The 23,204-nt window shown below is 51.2% G+C and overlaps 1 protein-coding gene across 6 annotated transcripts in view; it reads right to left on the reverse strand.

Moving 5' to 3' along the window:
• MAPKBP1 (mitogen-activated protein kinase binding protein 1) overlaps positions 1-23,204 on the reverse strand; it is a 67,239-nt gene continuing 44,035 nt past the window's right edge. For 3 of the 6 annotated variants that reach the window (XM_028147523.2, XM_054716330.1, XM_054716329.1), the window contains exons 4-31: positions 14,288-14,350; positions 13,996-14,053; positions 13,092-13,262; positions 12,604-12,741; positions 12,194-12,376; positions 11,492-11,652; positions 10,541-10,730; positions 9,801-9,947; positions 9,403-9,578; positions 8,570-8,661; positions 8,193-8,318; positions 7,734-7,804; positions 7,453-7,574; positions 7,099-7,174; positions 6,879-6,990; positions 6,642-6,705; positions 6,280-6,414; positions 5,957-6,093; positions 5,698-5,753; positions 4,411-4,638; positions 3,833-3,999; positions 3,481-3,626; positions 3,163-3,360; positions 2,914-2,998; positions 2,383-2,666; positions 1,503-2,105; positions 999-1,084; positions 1-401 (exon numbers count right to left, since the gene is read on the reverse strand). In XM_028147523.2, coding sequence (XP_028003324.2) covers positions 174-401; positions 999-1,084; positions 1,503-2,105; positions 2,383-2,666; positions 2,914-2,998; positions 3,163-3,360; positions 3,481-3,626; positions 3,833-3,999; positions 4,411-4,638; positions 5,698-5,753; positions 5,957-6,093; positions 6,280-6,414; positions 6,642-6,705; positions 6,879-6,990; positions 7,099-7,174; positions 7,453-7,574; positions 7,734-7,804; positions 8,193-8,318; positions 8,570-8,661; positions 9,403-9,578; positions 9,801-9,947; positions 10,541-10,730; positions 11,492-11,652; positions 12,194-12,376; positions 12,604-12,741; positions 13,092-13,262; positions 13,996-14,053; positions 14,288-14,350 — 4,303 coding nt within the window. In that variant the 3' untranslated portion in view covers positions 1-173. The remainder of the gene's footprint in view (positions 402-998; positions 1,085-1,502; positions 2,106-2,382; positions 2,667-2,913; positions 2,999-3,162; positions 3,361-3,480; positions 3,627-3,832; positions 4,000-4,410; positions 4,639-5,697; positions 5,754-5,956; positions 6,094-6,279; positions 6,415-6,641; positions 6,706-6,878; positions 6,991-7,098; positions 7,175-7,452; positions 7,575-7,733; positions 7,805-8,192; positions 8,319-8,569; positions 8,662-9,402; positions 9,579-9,800; positions 9,948-10,540; positions 10,731-11,491; positions 11,653-12,193; positions 12,377-12,603; positions 12,742-13,091; positions 13,263-13,995; positions 14,054-14,287; positions 14,351-23,204) is intronic. The other 3 variants (XM_054716331.1, XM_054716333.1, XM_054716332.1) reach the window with 3 other exon arrangements.

A 23,204-nucleotide genomic window follows, 5' to 3' on the forward strand; every position in this document is an offset into this window, starting at 1 on the left:
TCAGGGAAATAAATTAATAAATACAGGGCTCCGTGAGGAGCAGCTGGGAAAGCTGCTTCCCCTCTGAGCATTGATCACTGCTATCCACTCGAAGCATCCCCACAGGTTTTAGTGAGTGGAGAGGGGCTAGTTTGGAACAGGGGGAGCATTCACTTGGGACAGGCTTCTGGACTTCAGAGTCTGCGTTCCATGCGACGCTCCACAGCTCGAAGCAGCAGCTCTGAGTATTGCTCTAGCAGGGCCTGTGTTTGCTCAGCTCCCACGGCCCCAGGGCTTCCACCGGGGCTGGGCAGCACTGTCCCGGCCAGGGCCTCTAGTTCCTGCCGCACTGAAGAGAAGGTGTTTCTGAGGAGCTGGGTGATGCGACTTTGCTCCACTGAGGGTGTCTTGCAGCTAGCCACCTGCAACAGGACCCCAGAAGTGGGTTGGAGAAACAGTGGAGGGATCAGTCAACGGATGCATGAAAAGGAGGGGCTCCACCTGGGTAGCCCACCCCCAAAGAAGGGACTACATGCCCAGCTGTGTGACTGGGAACTCCACACTCCAAGATCAGCAAGTATGACCAAAGGCTATGTGATGGAGTGGCCCCAAAAGAGGAGCTCATCACATGATGGCACCATCTAAATTTTGTTAGTAACTCCTCTTTTAAGGCGAATAGTCCAGGGCAGCCAAATAGTTTTTAAGTATGAAAAGGGATATTATTAATAATTACATTGGGACAAGAGGCATGAACTGGGATGGTCCTAAGCAAACTAAGACACATGGGCTCTCTACCCCGCTTGCTGATCTGAGGAAGTACTAGCTCTTAGTCAGAAATAACCAGTAGGTGCTTGGTTCAAGTGGCCTGACCTGGCCTCTAACCCCTTTGTCTCCTCTGCCCAGCATGTTCTTGATTGCTCCACCCCCATCAGTGGAAGAGCCTTATCATTAGATGCTGGATACTGAGCTAGCACCCCTGACGTGCCCTGTCTCCCCACCGGTGGGTGCCCAACACATACCAAGTGGTAGAGCTGCACAGCCTGGCGCACACTGCCCTGGAGCTCTGCCACAAGCTGCTCGCACTGCTCCAGGCTCACCACTGGTTCTGGAAGAGACAGATACAGCTCAGGCCCAGCAAACCTGCCCTTTCTGGCCTCCCCACCCATGGCTGCTCAGAGCAAGACAGGCTACCCTCCAGCATCACACCCCCTCCACCTGCCCTCAGTCTCTTCCTCTTGCCTCTTCCTTCCCAACACCCTCCCGACACACAGAAAACAAGGTCCAAAGGAAAGGGCCAGTCCCAGAGGCCAGAAGGCACTGAGGTCAAGTGGGTCAGAGAGATCATGAAGGTTGGCAGGAGTGTCTCACCATCAGGGGTGTGACTTATGGACCGAGACAGGAGCAGACAGGACGAAAAACGCCAGAGGCTGGACGCACAGAAATGGAATGGAGCCAGAGAGCGGCCAACAGAGACGGGAGAGAGAGGATGGGGCAGGAGATGAAAGCTGGGGAGCTGTGCACACCTGAGGCCTGGCTTAGGGCTGCCCCTGGCCTGGTGCACTCCATGGGGCTGGGAGTCTTCTCAGGGGGTGGGGGCTGCAAGATCTCGGGGTCTTGGAGGAGGCTGCCGACCAGCAGGTGCTGGGCACAAGGGCTGTTGGACCCAGGTTGAACCTGGCACTCTGTCCTAGGCCAGGGAGGGGTACCCTCCCCTAAACAGGCCTGTCTCTCAGATGGACTGTGAGCCTTTCCTAGGCCCACTGGGGAGCCAGGCTGTTCTGCCTCACTAGGGGTCCGGCCCTTGGTAACAGGTGAGAAGGTGGCCAGGGTAGGACGGTCAGGCAGTGGCTTTGGAATGTCCAGGACCAGGTGAGCCCGGCTGGGCAGGGCCAGCTGCCTGAGTGGCGGGACCCGGATGGGGGCAGGAGCTTGAGGTTCAGCTGCCAGGCCCAGGTTCTCCCCAACAGAGATGCTGCGGGATATCTTGGCCATGGAACTGGTGGTGGGGTTCTGATAGGAGTGGGGCCGAGACAGAGACAGACGGTCATCAGCCTGGGGCAGGGAACGTAGGCCCTCCTGGGCTTCCATCTCCCGTAAGTGTAATGGGCCTGGCAGGAGAGCCCCACCTACAGAAGAGACAGAAACATATGCAGGTCAGGTGGTAAGGAAGGCGTCTCAGATGCCAAGGCTCAATTCCCAAAGACCTGCTGAGCCTTGCACACGCCCACTAAAGCAGTGGTCACCAACCGGTGGTCCGCGAGGTCCGAAAGGTTGGCGACCGCTGCGCTAAAGGGCACCCAGTGGTAAGCAGAGTGGCACAGAGGGTGGCATCAGGCCCTCCTTCCTCTAGCAGCTCATGCTCCACTCCCCACGCCCTGGCGCTGAGCCCACCAGGCCCCTCACCCTGTGGCGCCAGGCTCTGCATGGACGGGGCTTTCTGGAGTCCACCAAAGGGGCTGGCTGTGGCCACGCTCTTGGAGATCCAGCTGCTGTCCGCATTGACACGGCGGCGAGGCAACAGCACAGGGGCTGCCTGCTGGGGACCAGGGTTTCTAGAGGAGGGCTCCACCTCTGGGGGTGCTCCTGGAGGATTAGCACCATTGCCTCTCAGCTGCTCACCAGAAGCCTGCGGCACCTGGACTGGTTTCAACGTCAGAGCCAGGCTTGAGGAAGATGGGGACGGTTCCCTACAGGGAGGAAACATGGAAGAAGGACTGGAGGAGGAAGATGGGGAGACGCTGTCACAGCACTAGGGAGCGCTAGGAGAGGGCAGGCAGGCACAAAGCCAGCCAAGGCAGTTGTCCTCAAACTTGGGAGTGCAAAATACTGGTGGGTATGGGAAGCCTTAGAGAGAGGAGGGCTCCCTGCTGGAAGCACTGGGAGGTCAGGAGAGTGGAGCTCCTTGTGGCCAAGTGAGAGCTGCCGTGGGAGTACCTGAGTGGGGGCGTCAGCACTTGCAAAAGGAATCGTGAAGAGATGCTCTGAGACTCTGTCCTCTCTGGTACCCGGACTGGGCCCCCTGCCAGGGTGACAGAAATCATGAACTGAAGCAAACCCTTGCCCCAGATTCCACCCCCTGGAGAAGGCAACCGCAGAGCATGGCCTGCCCTTGGACCTTCCCTTTCAGCCAGGCAGAGGGGAGCAGTGCTGATGGGAGGCCCTGCACTGGCCCTGTGACCACACCTGGAGCAGCCCCATTGGCCAGAGTCTCAAAGTGCTGTTTTAGAAACTGCTCCTGGTCCGGGGTTCGGGGGCTGCCTTCCTGCAGCTCATAGGGACCAGTGCCTCCCTCCTCTTCCTCCTCTTCCTCATCACCCTCAGCTGGCTCTTCGAGGTCTGAGGAAATGCCATCCACACTCAGGGGCTCCGTGCTTTCAGAGTCTAGAAGTGGAGGAGGGGACAAAAGCACCATGCTGTACCCATCTGCCACCAGAGCCTCCACACCCGCCTCAGCCCACTGACCTGCCTGGTTCTGGGCCTCCCTCAAGGCTGCAGCCTCACCTTCATTGGGGTGCTCAGGGCTGGAAAGGCGGCTGCTGCTATAATCCACAGAGCAGGCACTGTCAGGGCTGTGCTTCTCTGAGCCCCTGTTGCCTGGGTACACTCTTCCCAGGGTCCCTCGAGCTGGTGCCTGCACCTGGAACTCACTGCCAGGAAGGCCAGCAGTAGAGGAGGCAATGAGCAGGGTTAAGCAGCAGCCCCCCCTAAACTTCTGCCTTCCTTCTCCCCCACCTGTGACAGGACTGGGGATGAGGAAGTGGTGACATGGTAGACAAGCCCCAAGAACACTCAAAGGGAAGGGAAGACAGTGGGCTGCATGTCCCCAGGGGTCTGGTGGTGGCAGAACCCTTGCCTGGTATCCAAGGTGGGGCTGTCACTCGGCTCCGGGTAGACAATACCATCTTCGATGGGTGTAGGCTCCAGATCTTGGGGAAAGACCCCTTCCTCTTGGGACAACAACCGGATAATGTGGGGGCAGGAACAGGGTTGGGAAGTGCGAGGCTGAGGGGACTTTTCATTCTGGAAACACACACAGGGGTATTACTGGGGTTGCTGATATGACAGAGGCTCTGGGAAAGAGGGGAGGTGGAGAAGGTTTTGGTGGGCTCCAACTCTGGGAAAAAGCTGAGTACTCCAACTAAGGACAGACACCAGGAAGCCAGGCTGGGCTCCACCTAGTGTTCCTGAGCTTCTAGAAGAACTATATTAGCACTCTGACTGCAAACCTCCATCCCCCACGTAATATCATCAGCCTCCCAAGGAACCTCGCCCAAGACAATCACACAGCCTGGCCAGCCCCACCCTGAATTTGCCATTTGGGTTACCCATGTGCCACAGGGGCAAAGCGAGCATAACTGGACCAGTGCTCAACTCCAGCTGTTGGCTAAGGCTGCTTGGAGATCTCTAGGGAACTAGGAGAAACTGGCTCACCTGTAAGGTCTCAGGGGCCTGCTGACCATGCTTCCCAGAACCAGATGAGGTCATGCCCAGAGAGTCCCTGCTAGGAGCCCTAGAGCTTGGAGCCAGTGTCTCCAGCTGCCGCAGGTCCAGCATGGAGCGAACGCTCAGCTCCACGCCTGACTGAGCCCAGCGCCCCCTTCTTCTGGGTCCTTGGTTGGCTGCAGGAACTGGACCCAGGAACTCCACTGTCTCCTGTGCCTGGTGTGGGGCAAGAGTGTGAGAGGTGTAACAGTATCAAGCCAATCACACAAGAGTCTTAGCAAACATTCATATATCACATACTGTGTGCCAGCCACTTTTCTTGTATTAGCTCATTCAAACCTCACAACCATCTAATGAAGTAGGTACTAATATTATCCCCATATTTACAGATGGGAGAACTGAAGCACAGCAGGCGTAAGTAACTTGCCCAAGTCCCACAGACAGTAGGTGGCCTGCCTGTAGGTTATATCTCAGGTAGTCTAGCTCCGGAGTTCATACTCTTAGCTTCACTCTATGTCCTGTCTTAGAGAACCTTCTGGTCTCGGTCTTCATCTGGTATTATGGACACCTCAAAGCTAGGAGTCTCTAGAAGTCCCCTACTCTGAAAACAGCCCCAACAAGGACCCCAAGTCCATAGCACCAAGAACAAACCAACAGCCCAGCCTTGAGACACCTGGCCTGGTCACAATGCACCAGGGACACCACACCCTCATCCCAGGTAACTGCTGCGGGACAATGAAAGGTGCTGGCGCTTGAATCCCGACATGGACAAGTGAGGACTGAGCTGCCTTGGGGCTTGTTCTGAAAGCCTTTATCCCCTCTCTGGCTACACCAACTATCTGGAAGTTTTGAACTTACCTCCTAACCTGGGATCTTTAGAACTATAGTTTCTCCACGTCTGCTCTTTGGTTCTTTGATTTTCTTGAACTTTACTTCTAACCATTTGGTTGAGAAACCCCCTTTCGACTCCCCACCTCAACCTGTTCTTTGTTCACATTTACTCCCAGGCCCCCAGGCAGCTGAACAAGTGGAGTGCTGCCCCTTGCAGTGACTAATCCTTGCAGGCCCCTCACCTGGCCCACAGGAAGGAAACACCTGAGCTTTCTCATCCCCAACCTGGGACCAGCCTAGCCGCCCAAACTCCTCCACAAGGTTCTTCCTTGGACACAAAGGGTGGAGCATGTGGGAAGACCCCACACCCAGGCCCAGAGAGCCCGCTTTCACCTTCCTTCACCTCTGTAACCTTGGAAGGGCATTTTAACAATGGTGACTCACCCGACTCATTTCCCAGTGGGACAGGCTTCGGGGCAGGGCTGGGCTGGGCACCAAGGCTAGACAGAGACAGGCAGTCAGAGAATGTCTCCTGCCCACCCACCCAGAGCCCTGGCCCCACACCAGTCCATACCCTACGTGGCCACAATGATGCTCCAGTTTCCTCAGCTCACATTGCTCTTAGCCCCACAGTCTCAGAAGGAGTCTATCCGGCCACTACACCCACTGGTGCCTGTCTAGCCCCATCCAGACTTCCACAGACCTGGTTCTTTCTTGGTGCCCTTGGCAAGGATGGGCAGAGCTGGAAGTTCTTCTTCTTCAGTGCACTCATCTTCTCCCTCCTTGTCACTATCTGATGAGAGAGCTGGTCCAGAAGAGAGCATCGACGGGGCCTCGTGCCTGAGTCCAAGACAAGGAAGGTCATGGGGAAAGAGAGCAATGTCCTAAGTCTTCATGTGAGAAACAGGTATTGGGGGATACAGAGTTGCTGAATGGCAGGTCCAGAGCAAAGAGGAGCAGTAAGATGACAGCAAGCAACGTGGACGCCCACCCACTGCTGGCCCATATCCCATACTCTGTTCTCACCGACTGGGTCCAGGCGCCCTTTGGGGAGAGGATGGTCCTTGCTGCTTGACCCCTCGCTGCCGCTGGCGCAGCTCAGCGAGACGCTGCCTCATGCTGATGGTCATCTCAGAGCTCAGGCGCCACACAAATATGCAGCTGGGTAGAGCCACAGACTTGTGTGAGGGTGGGGAGAGGGCAGAACTCTGGGGCAGCAACACCATTAGTTCCCCTTCTCCATGGGCTGACAAGGAGACCAGAGCCACCCTGTAGTGCCGGCTCAGGTCCAGCCAAGAAATACCCCTGTTCAGCCCTACTTCCCAGAGACATCATGGGGGGGGGGGGGGGGGGGGGGGAGAGAAGGGTGTGCTATGGCTTCTGCTCACCTGTCCCCCGACACAGAGATGAGATGTTTGCAGTCATTACTAAATTTCATGCCAGTGACAATCTCTGTGAAGAACAAAGAATATGGCCTATGAGCCCCTGAAGTCCCAGCCAAGCTTCTATTCCAACAGTGGAGGTCGGGGTTGGTTGGAAAGGAGGGCCAGGCAGCTCTGATAAGTCCCAAAAAACTAAAGGAAGAGAGTCAAGTTCCAGTGGTAGAGTATTGGGGCTACACTCACCTGAGTGGCCAAACATGGTGGCCACACACTCGCCTGAGGAGAAGTCAAAAATGGAGAGGTTCTTGTCAGAACAGCTGGTGGCAATGTAGATCCCTGAGGGGTCTGTCTGCACCTGAGGAGTGGGACACACAGCTGGGAGAAGATGGGAAGCACTGGTTCGCCTCCACCTAGCATCCCATCCTCCTGTTCTCTGGCCCAGAGCCCATCTACTGGCCCTTACCTTAATCAGAGTGCCATCCTCACCCTGTGACCCTTTAAACAGCTTTTTCTGCTTCCCACTGCTGATGTTAAAGATCCTGTGAAGAAACACACTCTCATTCACATGAGGAAGAGGTCACGATCAAGCACACCTGAGTGGCAGAAATGCCAGAATTCACTCCCACGTTCTCTATAGGAGCCACTCCCCTACACCAAAGGGACTCCCACCCTTGGGTGAGGCAAAGTACTCATTCCATAGGCTCAAAGGGTCACAAAGTCCTGGACAAAAAGGCAGACATGGGGACTGAGGGGTCTAGAGCTGACCCCCTTGGGCATCAAGGAATGTGGTCAGATGGTCTGAAAAAAAGATGCCCACCGAATATTTCGGTCCTGGCAGCCAATAGCCGTGTACTTCCAGCTGGGCTCCACGTCCATGTCATAGAGGGTCGTCTTCCGTACCACGTGGTGTGTCCGTGTAAACTGGACTCCATCTCCAGACTGCAGGGGTGGAGCATATGGACAGACCCCAAGCCCAAATGTCTCACCAGGCCCAGAGAGCCCTGCTTTCTCTCTTCACCTCTCATAACCTCAGGTACGGGAATGGTAGAGACCCCCAGCACCCCTCACTGCGCCATTCAAGGAAACCCATCCCCTCACCTTCTGTGCAGTGCGGAAGTAGATGCTCTTGTCCGCTCCACAGCTGATCATGCGGACTTGCCCATCACTGGCTATGGAAGAGAGAGGCCTAGTTATTCCCACTGCTCTCACCACGTGGGGCCAGCTTTTCCTCTGCCTTTCCCCCACACTTCCCCCCTACTGAGTTACTCTACATGACTGGGACAACCAATTAAATCAGGATGCTTACCTCCAAACCTGGGCTTTCCTTTACCCCTATCCTCAGCCAACCTGGCTGGCTCAGGATCCCCCGGACTGAGGGTTTACATTCCACCTGCCTTCCCATCCAGCCCCAGGCCTCCCAGCAGCTGTCCAACATTCCCCATGATAGGCACACCCTTCTCACGGTGTGAGAGGCGGAAGGCAGGTGGCAGTGGGGAGAGGGGTAAGGATGATGTTGGTGGTAGGTGGCAGAATGTGTCTCAATTACCCTGCCCCCACCTGCAAACTTGACAGCAGTGATGGAGGACGAGTGCTCGTCCAACGTCTGCTGTAGGCTATACTCCCGTCCAGCATCCAGTACATGGATCAGCCTGTCCCGGCTCGCTGACGCTAGCAGCTTCAGACCTGGGGTTAGAAGAACTCATCAGCCCACAAGTGCCCAGAGCAGGCCCCTACCTGAGCCAGGCAAAGAGGCCTGCAGTAACTGAGCCCCATGGAGCGGGGATGGAACTGTCCTCCTCTAAACCTGCAAAGACACCAAATGATTCAAAGGACTTTCAGTCTCACATCCAAGAGCCAGGACAGAGGTAAGTGGCACTAGCAGGACTGGAGGAGCCCTGTGCCATTCTGGGCTAGGGACCAGGTATCCTCCTGACCTGTGTCTGGCTTAGAGTACTCCAGGCACAGAATTTCTGAGTCATGGGCCTCCACCTTCAGCATCTCACTGAGGGACTGCAGCTCGTGCACCCTGCAAAAATGAGGAGAGGATGGTAGAGGTCATTGCCAGGTTCAGGAAGAGAGATTCACGCTGCTTTCTCTGCTACAACCTCTCCCCCAACCTTTTCCAAAGTTTACTTTTTTTTAGGCTTAGAGAAAGGTTGTAATAAGTACAGTTTCCATATTTCCTTTACCCAGCTTTCCCAAATGTACACAATGACCAAAGCCAGGAAATTTACATTCATACAATACTAATAATAAAAAGCTTTATTTGAATTTCACCAGTTTTTCCACAACGTTCTTTTTCTGAATCAAGGATCCTATTTAATTTGCATTTAGTTGTTATTTCTCTTTAGCCTCTTGCAGTCTTGAATAGTTCTTCAGTCTTTCCTCACCTTTCATGACCCTGACGCTTTTGAAGAGTACTGATCAATATAGGTAATCTGTCACATGTACCTCACTTTGAGTTTGTCTAATGTTTTCTCATGATTGGAATGAGTGTATGCATTTTTGGCAAAAATACCACAGAAACAATGCTATGTCCTTATTACTATATCATATTATGGGCTTCATGATGCTGACATGAAGATATTAAACTTGATCATTGTTTGAGGATGGTTTCTGCTGCGTTTCTGCATTGTGAAGTTATCTTTCCCTTGTATATAAATATCTCCCCCAATCTTTTTGAACCAAACTTTTCTGTCCTTGGGGACCTAACTCCCCAGCCTGCACCATGAGACACAGTCAGTATCCACTCCAGGCCTGGCATTACCTGAGCGTGCCCATACGGTCCCCCGAAGCTAGATGCTGTCCGTTAGGGCTGATACACACAGAACGGATGCCCACACGGGGATCCATCAGGGACCCATCAGCTTTGTCTCCTCCAGGCAGCTCAGTGTCCAGCAGGGCCTGAGTGTTCCCATCCACATAGATGATCTTAATGAGGTCCTGGTGGAGCAGATGCAGAGAAGAAGTGGGTAAGGCAGGTCTGATCCAATATAACTGCAAGGGAAGAGGATTGCTGGACAAGATAAGCCTTTGGCTTAAAGAGCCCAGTCAAATCAGAGCTGGAAGATCAAGGTCTGGGGACCCCGTTCCTGAGAAGGTATGAAGGCTGAGGGGATGGGAATACAAAGTATAGAGTGGGGGCCCTAAGGCCTCAGGGCTCACATTGCTGAGGATATTGCGGTGCAGGGTGGAGCCATGCACCCCGGAGCTCTCTGTGTTCCACAGGCGGATGGTGTTGTCTGAGGAACAGGTGATGAAGGAACTGGGGGGGAGGCAGGCTTGGTTACTGTCCTTCACTTCTGGGTAGACCTGAAGGGGCAGAGGGAACCAAGTCAGATCTCCAGGTAGGGAGCAGTCCTTCGCCCAGGGAGAAGGGAATGAGATTAAAGGGATAATCTCACTGGCAAGACTTAGCCTAGTGTCTGTCACATAGTAAGCAAGCCATAATTATTAGATGTTCTTCATAATCACTAAGGGAAAGCACATTAGCCAAGCACCTACTATATACCAGGGACTCTTCTATGTCTCCTACTTAACATTATTCATTTACTTCTTAGGTGAATCAATTAGGTGAATTCAATTAGGTGAATCAGGTACATCACTTTACAGTAGAGGAAACTGAAGTTCGGTCAAGTTCATTAACTTGTCCAAAATCACTGAGCCTCAGATAAGGCAGAGCTAAGAATGGACAGGGCCACATTGGAAGAAGCCTAAGATATAGAAGCATAAAATTCAAGCTCAATCATCAGGACCCATCTGAAGATAGGTGGAGATACAGGGACGTTGCTAGAGAAACAAGGAGGCAGCGGGAACATAACGTTATACTTGGGGATCCCACTTTCCGTCTTCACAACGGCATCCCAGCAAACCTGGCCAGTCTCAAGCCATCCCAGCCCACGTACCTCTACACTCCAGACGCAGGAGGAATGATACAGAGCCGAGTACACCTTGCCCACTTTCTTGGGGTCCCTCACATCCCAAACATAAATGCTGTGGTCGTTGTATACACATGACAGCCACTGATTAGTGGGATCAAAGGTCAAGGCAATGGTGTCTGGATACCTGGCATTGGCTGCTCCAGAGAAGAGGCGGCTGTGGGGAAGAAGGTAAGCAAACTGGTGAGTGAGGAGCTGATACATGAAGGATCGAAAGGAGTGAAAACGGAAGCCAACCCATGAAGGAAGGAGCAGGGCAGGGAGCCCTCTCCAAACGCGCAGGTTTGAAAGCAGCTGCCTAAGAAAGACAAAACAGCCCCTGACAGCCGTCAGCTGGGAGCTGACCTGGCACTAGCTGCTGGGCCATGGTGTTCTCCTGATGAACACAATGTCACAGAACACCAACGTCAGACGGGGTCACTCTATGGCCATGGCAGAGCAAAATGAAACAAGACTACTGCCATTGTGTCTGACAGAGATAAAAACAAGATCACTGTGCAAACCACAAAAATACCCAAACACCACCCTTTCCTGTCTATCAGGATTGACTGCTGCTGCTTTACCAATTACAGCTTTAGTCCCACTTCTTAAGGTAAAAATTATTAGGATGACTAATTATAGAATTGCCCCCACTTCCTGACAGCATCCAACCAGAGCAAAATTTCAATCCCTGCACCTTTCTAAAATCACCTCACGTAATATCTCAAATCTTACAATACCCCTACACTTAAAATAGCCCCCACTTACTGAGATACTCCCCATTTCTCCTTGGTTGCAACAAGTACCAATAAACCCAAATTTGTTCTTCCACAGAGGTATTTCTGGTTATCCTAGGGGCACTGATACTCTTCACCTGTTCCCTAAAGGCTGAGCACAGCATGAGGCTGTGAATGGACGCAGGGGGCCCACATAGCTCACCTGGCCTCAGTGACACTGGCAATGTCTGTGCCCAAGGCATGGGGCCGGGGCAGGGTGCTGAGAAAGTGCAGGTTAGAGGGGTTGAAGAGGCGCACGGTGCCATCAGCACAGCCACAGAAGATGTAGTCTTGGCTCACAGAGATGCAGTAGGCCACGGTGGTCTGCAGGCAGAGGGGCTCAGGTCAGTAGAGGCCACCTGCCAACCCCTCCTCAACAATCACCTGCCAAGAGGACGAGGGAAAAGCAGCCCAGCTGCTCTGGCCTGAGCCCATCCACTGTTATCTAGAGATGCCCCTCCCTCCAGCAGCAGGTGGCCAGAGGGCCCGTAGTCAGGAGCCCTTTGGGGGATGGGAGTCAAGGACCCTCCTAAGATACTAGAGATTTTGGCAAAGAAAACCAAGTAGAAAAAGCCCAGCAAAGAGAAAGAAATAGCACGAGAAAGACAGGAGAGTCTAGGGATCACTTACTGTGAAGCTGTCTGTGTTCTGAGCACAAGAGGAAAGCAGGGGAAAGACAGACAGAAAGAGAGCAGAGAGGAGGCAGTTATACAGATCTCCATGGGCTGAAACTGGGCCGAGCTTCTCTCTCCTGGGGTCCCCTCCTGCATGCACAAGGGCTCAGCCCCTGGTATAAGCCACAGGTATCAATTCTCACCTGAGCCATTACATGCACAGCCCCAACCATTGGGCCAGGGGTACTTACTCTCAGCTCCACCCACTTATCCAAAAGCCTCCGGTCACTGAACTCGCACAGCAGTCCTGAGGATGTGATGCAGAAGGTACTGTCTGCTTTCTTCCCTCGGCCACAGGCCACATCGGTGAACAGGTTGTTCCGTAGCTCCCCCAGCAGCCCTGAGCGGCCCAGCAGGGGCACAGTGGCATTGACCTGTGGAGACATCACTGTTGCCCACCCATCTACCCCCAGAGCCTGCCCCTAGAAACTAGGCCCCCTTGCCCTTTGAGACTACCCTGCGGTCCTGAGAGCATCTGGCTCATCCAGAACTTCTGTACAGCTGCTGAGCAAACCGCAAAGGGCCCAAATGGAGCAGGGTCTCCTGGGGTGGGCTGAGCAGGCCCTGACCCTGCTGGCTACTTCCAGCCTCAGCATCTCACCTTTGAGGTCTTACTGTCATCAAGGTACCAGAATTTGATGTGTCGGTTCCCTGCAGTGACAAAGTAGCTGCAATCTTCAGAGAAGGACACGGCTGTCACCCGACTGGACACCTTATTGGAGGCCACCACAATGTTTTTCTGGAGGGAAAGCCAAAGGGAGAATCAAGATTCTGACTCTTTGAGCTTTGAAAAAAAAGATCTTTCTTTTCATGATTTATTGGTCTGAAAAAAGGGGGGAGGATGAAGAATCCCTTTTTAGAGGAGTTGAAGAGATTCATTTCCTATGGAAGTCCTCAAAGGAATGAAGCTAGCCCCTTTCTACCAACACGCTTGGCTATAGTTGCTCTTTCCTGCTTCAGGTCATTTTCTAGAATGAGACTGAGATTAGCAGAGTAGAGTGAAGGGACTCAGGTCAGTATCTTCCTGGATCCCCAACTGGCCCTTGCACCCTCATGAGGCTGCCAGACCAGCCCACCCAGCCCACTCACCTTCCAGGCCCAGACGTTGACGATCATGTCATGTTGGTAGCCCACGGAGACAATGTACTTGGCGCTAGGGGAAAAGGCCACGCAAGCCACACCATACTTATGCTCTTGCAGCTCTGCCACCTGGCTACGCTCAGCCACGTCCCAAACCCGCACTGCTGGCATGTGCCCACTCTGCAGGGAGGCAAGAACTGGAAGTGAGGGCCAGAAGCATACAGACCCCACTAGCTTTTCAAAGTGGGGGCCCTCGCCTCCCCAGCTACTGGATACAATCTCTCTAATGACCTTCTGCCAAGAGTCAAGAGCAGAGTGCTATACAGGGCAAAGGTAGAGAGGAAACAACAAATGTCTCAGGACAACAGTAAGTATCAGGGAGAAAATGGCCCCCGATTATGTTCAATATCTCTGGGTGAGGGTCTACATCTCTTTTTTTGTTCAAAGCTCCTTGAGTGATTCTATGGGCAGCCAGGGTTGAGAACTACTACTATTCATGCCTATTTCCGCCCCACTACCTCCGCGGTAAGAGGTATTCCTCATGTGCCCAGCAGGGGGCAGTTGGGGATAAGGAATATTTTAAGGCAGTGGTTTTGAAAGTGCTTCCCAAATCAGCAGGATCAGCATGTGGGAACTTGTTAGAAATACAAATTTTGGAGCCCCATCCAAAACTTACAGAATCAAAAACTGGGGTTAGGCCTACCACTGTGCACTTTAACAAGCCCCCTGGGTGATTCTGATGCACACTAAAGCTTAAGAACCACTGCTTTAAGGTGTAGCAAACACCAGGATTTGGCTTCTGTTTTGGAAGCCAAAGTTGCAGCAGCCCTAACTAGGCCTAGAATTGTAGCTCTTGGCTGATGGCAGACCACCCACCCTCTTCAGAGAACTATAGCCCCTTCTCCTCACTCACCTCTCCAGTGACCAAGTACTTGCCATCAGGGGAGAAGGCAAGAGCAGTGATGGTTTTCCTGCAAGAGATGAGCCAGGCTCAGAGGGTCACTGGCAGCCTGGCCTAAGCCTTGCTCCCTCACAGTTCCCTCAAAAGGCAAGACCGGTAGCCATCAATGGCACATGTGGCATTCCCCTCTTTGGCCTTGGGGCCCAAACAGGTCCCAGTCCCAAGAGTCGCAGAGACCCCAGGCAGTGCCTTTGTCCCAGTCCGCAGGAAGAGGGATTGCTCTCTGAGGGCCCAGACCATTTACCTGGAACTGTTGAGGATGTGGTGCTGTTTGTGTTTCCGGGGGTTGAACAGCACGACCACACACCTGGGGAGATGAGATGAGTTAGACAACAGACTTAGCACCAAACCACAGCTCCCCAAGGAGCTCCCAGGCCACCTGGGAGTTCCAGTCACCCAGCAGAGAGGCTCTGCTTACCACTAAGGGTAAGGGACTGCTTTCTTCTGCAATCTGTTCTTGCTTCCTTTCCTTGCCCACAGGGTCTATCTCTGCAGCCCCATGAGGGTGAAAGGGCTCCCTAAACACCAGCGCCATCTCTGGCCATACTCAGAAAGAGCAGCTGGGACACAGACCTTCCCACAGTCCTCACACATAGCCCAGGAAGAGGTACAGGAAGAAAGAGTACACGATTTGGGCAATACAAGCCATGGGTGTATAGCTGATTCACAGGCTTGGATACACACGTGTCAAGCATTTGTGCTCCAAAGAGAGGTGAGGCCTCCCACATGTACACCTACATGTGTACTGTGCAGGACTGTGCCCACCCCCCCGCACCCCCCCCCACACACACAACACACAACATATCAGATGAGGAAGGGAGTGGGAGGCCAAAATTGTAAAAAGGAATAAAGAGAAAAAAATAAATAAAATAAAAAATAAAGAGGACAACTCATTATCACACCTGTGGGAAAACAATGCCGATGTTGAAGTGAGGGCAGAACTTGGCAAAGACATCCAAAGTTCCCCTGTGCCCAGCTTGTTGAGGTCCTCTCAAGAGAACAGACCTCAAAAGCACTGACGTGGGCCCTAGCTGCTGTGGCACAGTGTTCAGAAGGTCAGCCATGTACCAAAGGGTCTCGGTTTAATTCCCAGTCTAGGGCACGTACCTGGGTTACAGGTTCCCAGCCCTGGTGTGTGTGTGTGTGTGTGTGTGTGTGTGTGTGTGCGCGCGTGCGCGCGCACGCTCTAAAGGTGAAGGGATTAAGAAGTACAGATTGGTTTTTAAAGAATAGTCATAAGGATGTAAAGTACAGCATAGGGAATATAGTAAATACTATTGTAATAACTATGTATGGTGTGAAATGGGTATTAGATATATTGAGATGATCACTTCGTAAGTTATATGATGTTTAACTACGGGATGTACATCTGAAACTAATATAACAAGGTCTGTCTACTATAAATGAAAAAAAAAAGAAGGAAATGCTAAATGTTAAAGGTTAATGAAAATAAAGATGTGATTCTTTTTTCTCAAAAGAAAATAACAACATGAAAAATAGCCCTGGCTGGGTGGCTCAGCTGATTGGAGCATCATCCCATACACCAAAGGGTTGCAGGTTTGATTACAAGTCAGGGCACATACCTAGGTTGTGGGTTTGATCCCCAGTTGGGGTGTGTACAGGAGCCAACCGAATGATGCTTCTCACATTGATGTTTCTCTCTCTCAAAAACCATTTTAAAAAAAGCCATATTCTCGGGTGAGGATAAAAATAAATAAGTAAATAGAACTTCTCCTGACATGGCATTCTGAAAGGGAAGCAGGAGACTGCAAGTTGGTATAAAAAGAAAAGGGAGAGCCCTAGCTGGTTTGGCTCAGTGGACAGAGTGTTGGCCTGCAGACTGAAGGGTCCCGGGTTCGATTCTGGTCAAGGACACATGCCGGGCTACAGGCTCAACCCTCAGTGGGGGGCATGCAGGAGGCAGCCAATCAATGGTTCTCTCTCATCATTGATGTTTCTCCCTCTCCCTTCCTCTCGGAATCAATAAAAATACATTTAAAAAGAAAAGGGGAAAGGAGAGCAAGGAAAGGTTAGGAGATGGGGAGAGAAGGAGAAAGAAAACCGTGGGGAAGGATTTGAGGGGTGTGGTTATGGGAAGCGGTGTCTCTCTCTCCTCTCCCTTGTCCCCTCTCCCTCTCTCTCCCCCTGCCACTCTCTCTAAAACAAACAAACAAACAAATTCAATGGAAAGAATATCCTTGGGTGAGGATTAACAACAACAAAACGCTGTGTAGGAATCTTTGAGCAAGCTCCTCAGTCTGCTAGGGAGAGAGGGTGGGGCTCAGTTTGCATGATATTTGGCCCTTGGCCTCCTAGTCCTTTGACCCAGCCCAACACAGCAGGCAGTCATCTTCACAGGGCCCTGCAGCAGTGCTGGCTGAAATCCTCAACATGACAAGGGCTGGGCTGGCCCAACCAGCTGAGTCCCGTAATTCAGAACCCCAGGGTGCAGGTGCGGGGAGACGGCTCACTCCCACAGAAAGACAGTAAGGCCTCAGTCCCTCAGGCCTCAGCCGGGGAGTCACATGGAGCACCCGTACCAGGTGCTGGGCTCTCTGCCCAGGAACTTCTCTGAATCAGAAAAAGCCAACCCTCAACAACCCCCTCCCCTGGACAGGTCCAGGCCTGCTGCCATCACAAAGAGCCCAGCATTCCCACACGATCTGCCTCCTACCACTCTCCATCCTCCAGAAGGCAGAAACAAATAAATCCTGGGACAAGCAATGAATGCAGCAGCACATACAGGGAGCAAGATACAGAAGGTTCGAGCAGAGATCCTTCTGTATATTTATAATTTCTTCTTTCAGACCAAGTAAAATCAGGTGACTCTCACACACCAAAGGTCCTTCAAGCCTTGCTTAAATGTCTCTCTCTAGCCCTATTTAACATTACAACTTCACAGCCCCCGTATTCCCTATTCCTTTTCAAAGCTCATTGCTTATACTTTTCCCATAACACACATCAATACTCTACACAGTTAACTTCATCAGTAGATTGCCAGCTCTGCAAAGGTGATTTTTATCTGTTTTATTTACTGTTACACCCACAGGGCCTAGAAGATAGGCACTCAATAAATATTTCTGAATGAGTGAATAAATATTTATGCTTCTACTAGTAGCTACCAACTCTCAAAGCCCTGACTGCCAAGGAACCTCCTAAGAAGCAGACCTGTGAACTAGGGACCCAGGGCAGGTCCATGATTCTCCCCATCTCAGGCTTTTAGGACACGCTGATGTTTGAGGGCAATGTGATGATGGAAACAAGAAAACTGTGGTCAGAAAGACCTGTCTGCTAGCATACTGTGTGATCTTGGGCATATTCCTTAACTTCTCTGAACCTCAATTTCCTCATCTGTGAAACAGAAATAATATCTACCTCAAAGAATTGTTGTGAGACTGAAGAAGATCATGTGCGAAGTAACCCGCATGGTGCTCCTAGCCATCAAGATACTCTGGTGCCCAAGATCAAGGACAGGGCTATCCAGGGAGTCAGCAGGCACCCCAACTGTAGCATCCCATATAGGACTTGCTGCATACCGGTGACTCATTAGGGTCCTCATCAAGGTGTGCAATTACAAACTGTCCCTCCAGATTCACCCCCTAAAGGAGAAATCTTATAGCTTTAATTATTCTAAGAGATAATGAGTCTAGGATGTTTCCTAGTGCATCCTTGGCTGTGGTCCTCTTTAGATACCTGGACTCCAAAGCTTTCCAAATAAGTAACCCTTTTAGGCCAGGCCATAACACCCAAGGCATCTGTTTCTGAACTTTATGACCCCACCCCCACCCCACCACCACCAAGGCATGAGAAAAGGCTTAGTAATGTTAATGTAAAAACATTCAAGCCTGTAAAAAAATTTTGGTGAATTTATTTGAGCCAAACTGTCGACAATTGCCAGGAAGCAAAATCTCAACCGATTGGGATAATGCTCCTGAGAACGGTGGTTTTTCACCTTGTTTTATACATTACATTCAAAGGAGGAGATGTAAATGGGTTACGAGAAATCCACTGGTGATAGATTAGGGAGGCAGGAGAAAGCAAAGCTTGGGGGTAGGAGGAACCTCTGGGATTGGATAAAAAGAAAAATGATAGACACATACTTCTTTTACTTAGGTGGGTTCAAGATAGTTAACAGTCAACTATTAGCATGATAACAATAACAATAACAATGAAGGAATTTGTGGTCTCCATCCTGGCACCCAGGGACATTTAGTTTTGCCCCAGGGGTCGACAGTCTGGAAAAAGGGAAGTTACAAGTTACTCTGACATTTCACAGATATGCTATCTTAGATGCAAAAAGACAATAGGCTCAGTTAAGGTAAAGATTGACCTTGTCAGAGAAGATACCAGCCTAGGACATGATTACTCATCATAGCTTAGCATGTGGCCCCTTCTGTCCACAGTAATAACCCAGTAAATAACATGACCACCAGTATAGAGCTACCATTACACTTCTTTCTGTGGACTCTAAATATATTTTCTTCCAGAACAAGAGGTGAATCTCTGTAAGCTGCATGACTTACAAGCCAAGTCAACGTGGCAGTGTCTGAGCCTCCTCCTCTCAGTCATTATGGTCTAGCCACCATGCTACCTAGCTCCTCAAACAAATGAATGTATTCCTCCTTTCCTTGAGACCTTTGCACTTGAGGTTTCCTCCACTTGGAACACTTTGGTGTCGAACTTCACATGTTGATTCTTCCATCACCCAGTTTTATTTTCTTGGGACATTCATCACTCTCTGATATTATCTTGCTCATTTATTTGTCTACTAGAGGCCCGGTGCACGAATTCGTGCATGGGTGGGGTCCCTTGGCCTGGCTGGAGATTGGGCTGATTGGGGCTGTCTTGCCCAGTCCTGATCGGGGCCAGCTGGCCGGGGAGGGGGGAGGGGGAGGGACGGCGGGAGGTTGGCTGTGGGAGTGCACTAACCACCAAGGGGCAGCTCCTGCATTGAGCGTCTGCCCCCTGGTGGTCAGTGCATGTCATAGCAACCGGTCGTTTGGTCGTAATGGTCACTTAGGCTTTTATATATATAGACTAGTGGCCCAGTGCACGAAATTTGTGCACGGGGGGCGGGGGGAGTCCCTCAGCCCAGCCTTCACCCTCTCCAATCTCGGACCCTTCAGAGGATGTCCGACTGCCGGTTTATGGGGCCTAAACCGGCAGTCGGACATCCCTTTCACAATCCGGGACCACTGGCTCCTAACCGCTCACCTGCCTGTCAGCCTGATCGCCCCCTAACCCCTCCCCTGCTGGCCTGATCTCCCTCAACTGCCCTCCCCTGCTGGCCTGATCACCCCCAAGGCTTTTATTAGTATAGATATGCTTATTGTTTGCTTGCCCTTCTTGAACCTAAACCCCAAAAAGACCCTGTATACCTTATTCACATGATTCCCATCCCTCAGGGCACCAAGTCAGGCATCCTTTTCTCACAGGTTTACCCAGTCTCTCCGTGGCCCCTACATAGGGCTTGCCACAGAGAATAAGAAGGTAGTTCTATGCTTCTTCAGCTCAGATGTCACTAGAACACAGTTCAGAAGGAAATTCTGTGGCTTCACACCTGCTCCAGTGCTTTGAAGCTGGGGATCTCAGCATAAATTCTGACATGGACTAAGTAAATGAAGGGCCTTCTCAGGAGAGCTGAGTTTCCTCTCCTCCTAGCTAGGACAGGGCCAGTCACCTTTCCAGGACACTTCCCACTCCAGTAGCTCCTCAGCTCATAGCATTCACCCAGGCCAGGCCCTGGCACTGGGGGACAAGAGAAACCCTTTCTCAAAACTTAATAGGGGGAAGAGCACACAACAAGCATAGGACCACAGTTGTTTAATGATTATTTACAAACTTACAAACTATTGATAAGAGGTTTTCTTACAGACCCTGGGAAACTGGAGGATGCGTTGCAAGGGGAAAAACAAGGCTGTGAAAAGATAAGAGATGCCTCGAAGCCCGGATAGATCTATTACTCAAAAAAGAAAATACATTTTGAGAACCAAGGATGGGATAGTTTTTGATTTGGTTGCTGTGCCTGGACCATGACCCCCTCAGAGTGTTTGCCCCAGGAATGCTAACCATTCTCCAGGTCCAGGAAGGGAAGGAGCTGTTTTTTAGAGAATTATAGAGAATTAACTACCCTGTTATCTGACTTCAAAATCCTGGAAGGAGACACAGGGACCACAGATCTTACAGCCCTTATCCTGCCTCCCTTGCATGTAGCCTTTCTTCCTTATCCATATCTAATCAGTCAGCTAGTAGGGGAGGTTACAGCAGAATTTACAGGATGACCTGCTGCTCTCTCCATACTGCCGGTATTATTGGAATAAATGCTCATATATGGTTCAACCTAGTCTCAGTTTAATTTGGCTCAAGTAGTGACGACAGGCGCCCTGGACCCGTTTTGTGTCCGGTTTCAAACTGACTGGCTCCACAGTAGCAATAGGGGCTATACTGGGCTCTAAAGCCCCTGAACCTTCTACCAAGCCAGCTAGGGAAGGGGCCCAAGTCAATTATGGGTGTTCAACTAAACTAGTCATTCAAAGGGGCTATCTGGGGACCAGCCCGTTTTCCTAGGGTAGCGGGGCTTAAAGTGTGACAGGTGAGGGGTAGCCTTCCTGTGGGGAAGACAACAGGAAAAGGAGAACTCTGGAGAAGAGATGCTGGAGCCACTAAAACTGACGGGTCTCTGCCCAGAGACTTCAGCCCACCTCTGCCTGACACACATCCTCCTCTACTCCACCCTCCCTGAGCTGTTTCATTTCCTTCCAGAAAACTTTGTTTTCATTTGATATTTGCCTCTAGGCCTCTGGGAGAAATTTCTGAGCTTTGTTTCTCTTCTTCGTGTGTGTGTGTGTGTGTGTGTGTGTGTGTGTGTGTGTGTGTGTGTGTGAGTGTGTGTGTATGTGTTTCTCTTCTTGTTTCTAGGATACCTGAGCTGTTCCTAGAACAACAAGCTCAGTAGGAACAAGAGAGTGGGGGTGGGGTGGGGGGTGTTAGGATCACCAGATAGGAAGAGAAGAAAGGGAGGGAGGGAAGAAAAGAAGCTGCTTGGTGGCCCCCAGATACCCCAGAGGCACAGACTTTGGTGGCCCCCAGATACCCCAGAGGCACAGACTTTGGTGGCCCCCAGATACCCCAGAGGCACAGACTTTGGTGGCCCCCAGATACCCCAGAGGCACAGACTTTGGTGGCCCCCAGATACCCCAGAGGCACATCAGGGAGCTCCAGCATAGAGCAAAACTAAACAACCAGAAAGGGGCCACTTGCAAAGAGAGTACTTGAAGTTCTAGGAAATCAAAAGGTCAGGGAATAGATTGGGGCACTGCTCAAGGCTGGCCCAAGACAAGCACACTGAGGAAATCTACCAGAGGTCACAGCAGGGAATCTTCCATACAACACCTGGAAGGATAATGACTGGCAGGCAAATGAGCCAGGCTGGGGCCTGCCCTTAAACAGAAGCACACACCCTTAAAGGCGCCAGGCCTGGGGTGTATGGGGATGAGAGGGGGAGCAGGGCTCCACAATTCCAAGGGCAGAGCACAGGGCTCAGCATGCACTGAGCAATAGCGCAGGCCTTTCCTAGCCAGCCTGCCCCACCTCCAACAAGAAGGAACCTAGCTTTCCCAGGCAGAGGCAGGCATGAGTGGAATTCCCCTGAGGCAGGCTGCACAGGGTATCCAACAACAGAAGTCATTTATCAACTTGCTTCTAGAGGGCGAGAAGGAAGCCAGTTCAGCCTCTGCAGGGTATAAAGCCAGTGCAGCTCCCACAGCATCCCCACCAGATAGCAAATGCCAGAGGGTCACTCAGGAGAGACACTGACCCAGAACCCAGGGGCAGAAGTCTCCCTGGCAGAGACTGAGATGACTATAAATTGGGCATTTCTCATTCAAATGGTAAGCAGACAGCTTAGGGGGAAAGCAGCTTTAAAAAATGAGCAGAAAGTGTGGTCTTCCCCCATTTTAAAAGAGCTGCACTAACCAGTGTGGCTCAGTTGTTTGGAGCGTAGTCCTGTACACCAAAAGGTTGCAGGCTCCATCCCCAGTCAGGGCACATATGTGAGGCAACCAAATGATGTCTCTCTCTCTCTCTCTCTCTCTCTCTCTCTCTCTCTCTCTCTCTCTCTCTCTCTCTCTCTCTCTCTCTCTCATTAATAAGCATGGCCTCGAGTGAGGATTTAAAAAAAAGTAAGAGCTCTGCAGTCAAGACTACTTGAGTTGGAATCCCAATACAGACACTAGCTGTGTGGCCTTGAGCAAACTGCTTAAGCTCTTTGAAACTTTAGTTTCTAAAATATAGGACGATAATAGTACCAACCTCACAGAGCTGCTCTGAGCAATAAATAAAATAGCTCCTGTAAAAGCTTAACAAAGTGCCTGGCACAGAATAAGTTCTTGATAAGGTAGCTTTTTTGACGGAATAATAAAACTACGAAAATCATATCTGGTACAAAACCTACACTGTGCAACTCACACTATGTAACTCACACTGGAGAACTTGGCATTCCCAATCTGAGGGTGGGGCAAGAGAGGGAGAGCAATGGCCTTCCCATTTTCTGTTCCTGTGCCCAGGAACAAAGAACAGAGGCTGACAGAACCAGAAGCAGGAGGGGCCCCAAGCCTCCAAAAGAAACACTTTTGCAAAAGCCTAAAGAAATGATGGTTGAGGGCTTCTCGCCTGTAGCAGCAGCGGAGTGAAAAGGCAGCAGGGAAAGAACAGTCCCAGAACCCTACTTTTCTTCCATGTCACTGTAGACAAAAAGGGGCCACAGGCTAACATGACTAACTCAGGGGAGGCTTGCATGGCAGCCTTGCAAACTCATAGACCTAAAGTAACCACAAACGATTATTTGAAATTAAAACCTTTTATTAAAAAGCAGGTTATAGTAGGTAGTCATGTCCTAGGCCAGTACCTTCCCTGACAAAGATCAATTTTCGATCTTTATTGAGACTACTGTCTTATTGCATCTAAGATAACTTACCTATGGAATGTCAGGGTAACTTGTAACTACCCTTTTTCCAGACCCCTCTGGGCACAACAAATGGTACCAGGGCCCAGACCACAGATTCCCTCAATGTTATTGTTATCATGTTAACTGTTGAATGTTAACTATCCTGTACCCACCTATGTAAAAGAAGCATGTGTCTATCATTTTTCTTTTTATCCAA

The sequence above is a fragment of the Eptesicus fuscus genome, chromosome 5, assembly GCF_027574615.1.
Source record: "Eptesicus fuscus isolate TK198812 chromosome 5, DD_ASM_mEF_20220401, whole genome shotgun sequence".
NCBI lineage: Eukaryota > Metazoa > Chordata > Mammalia > Chiroptera > Vespertilionidae > Eptesicus > Eptesicus fuscus.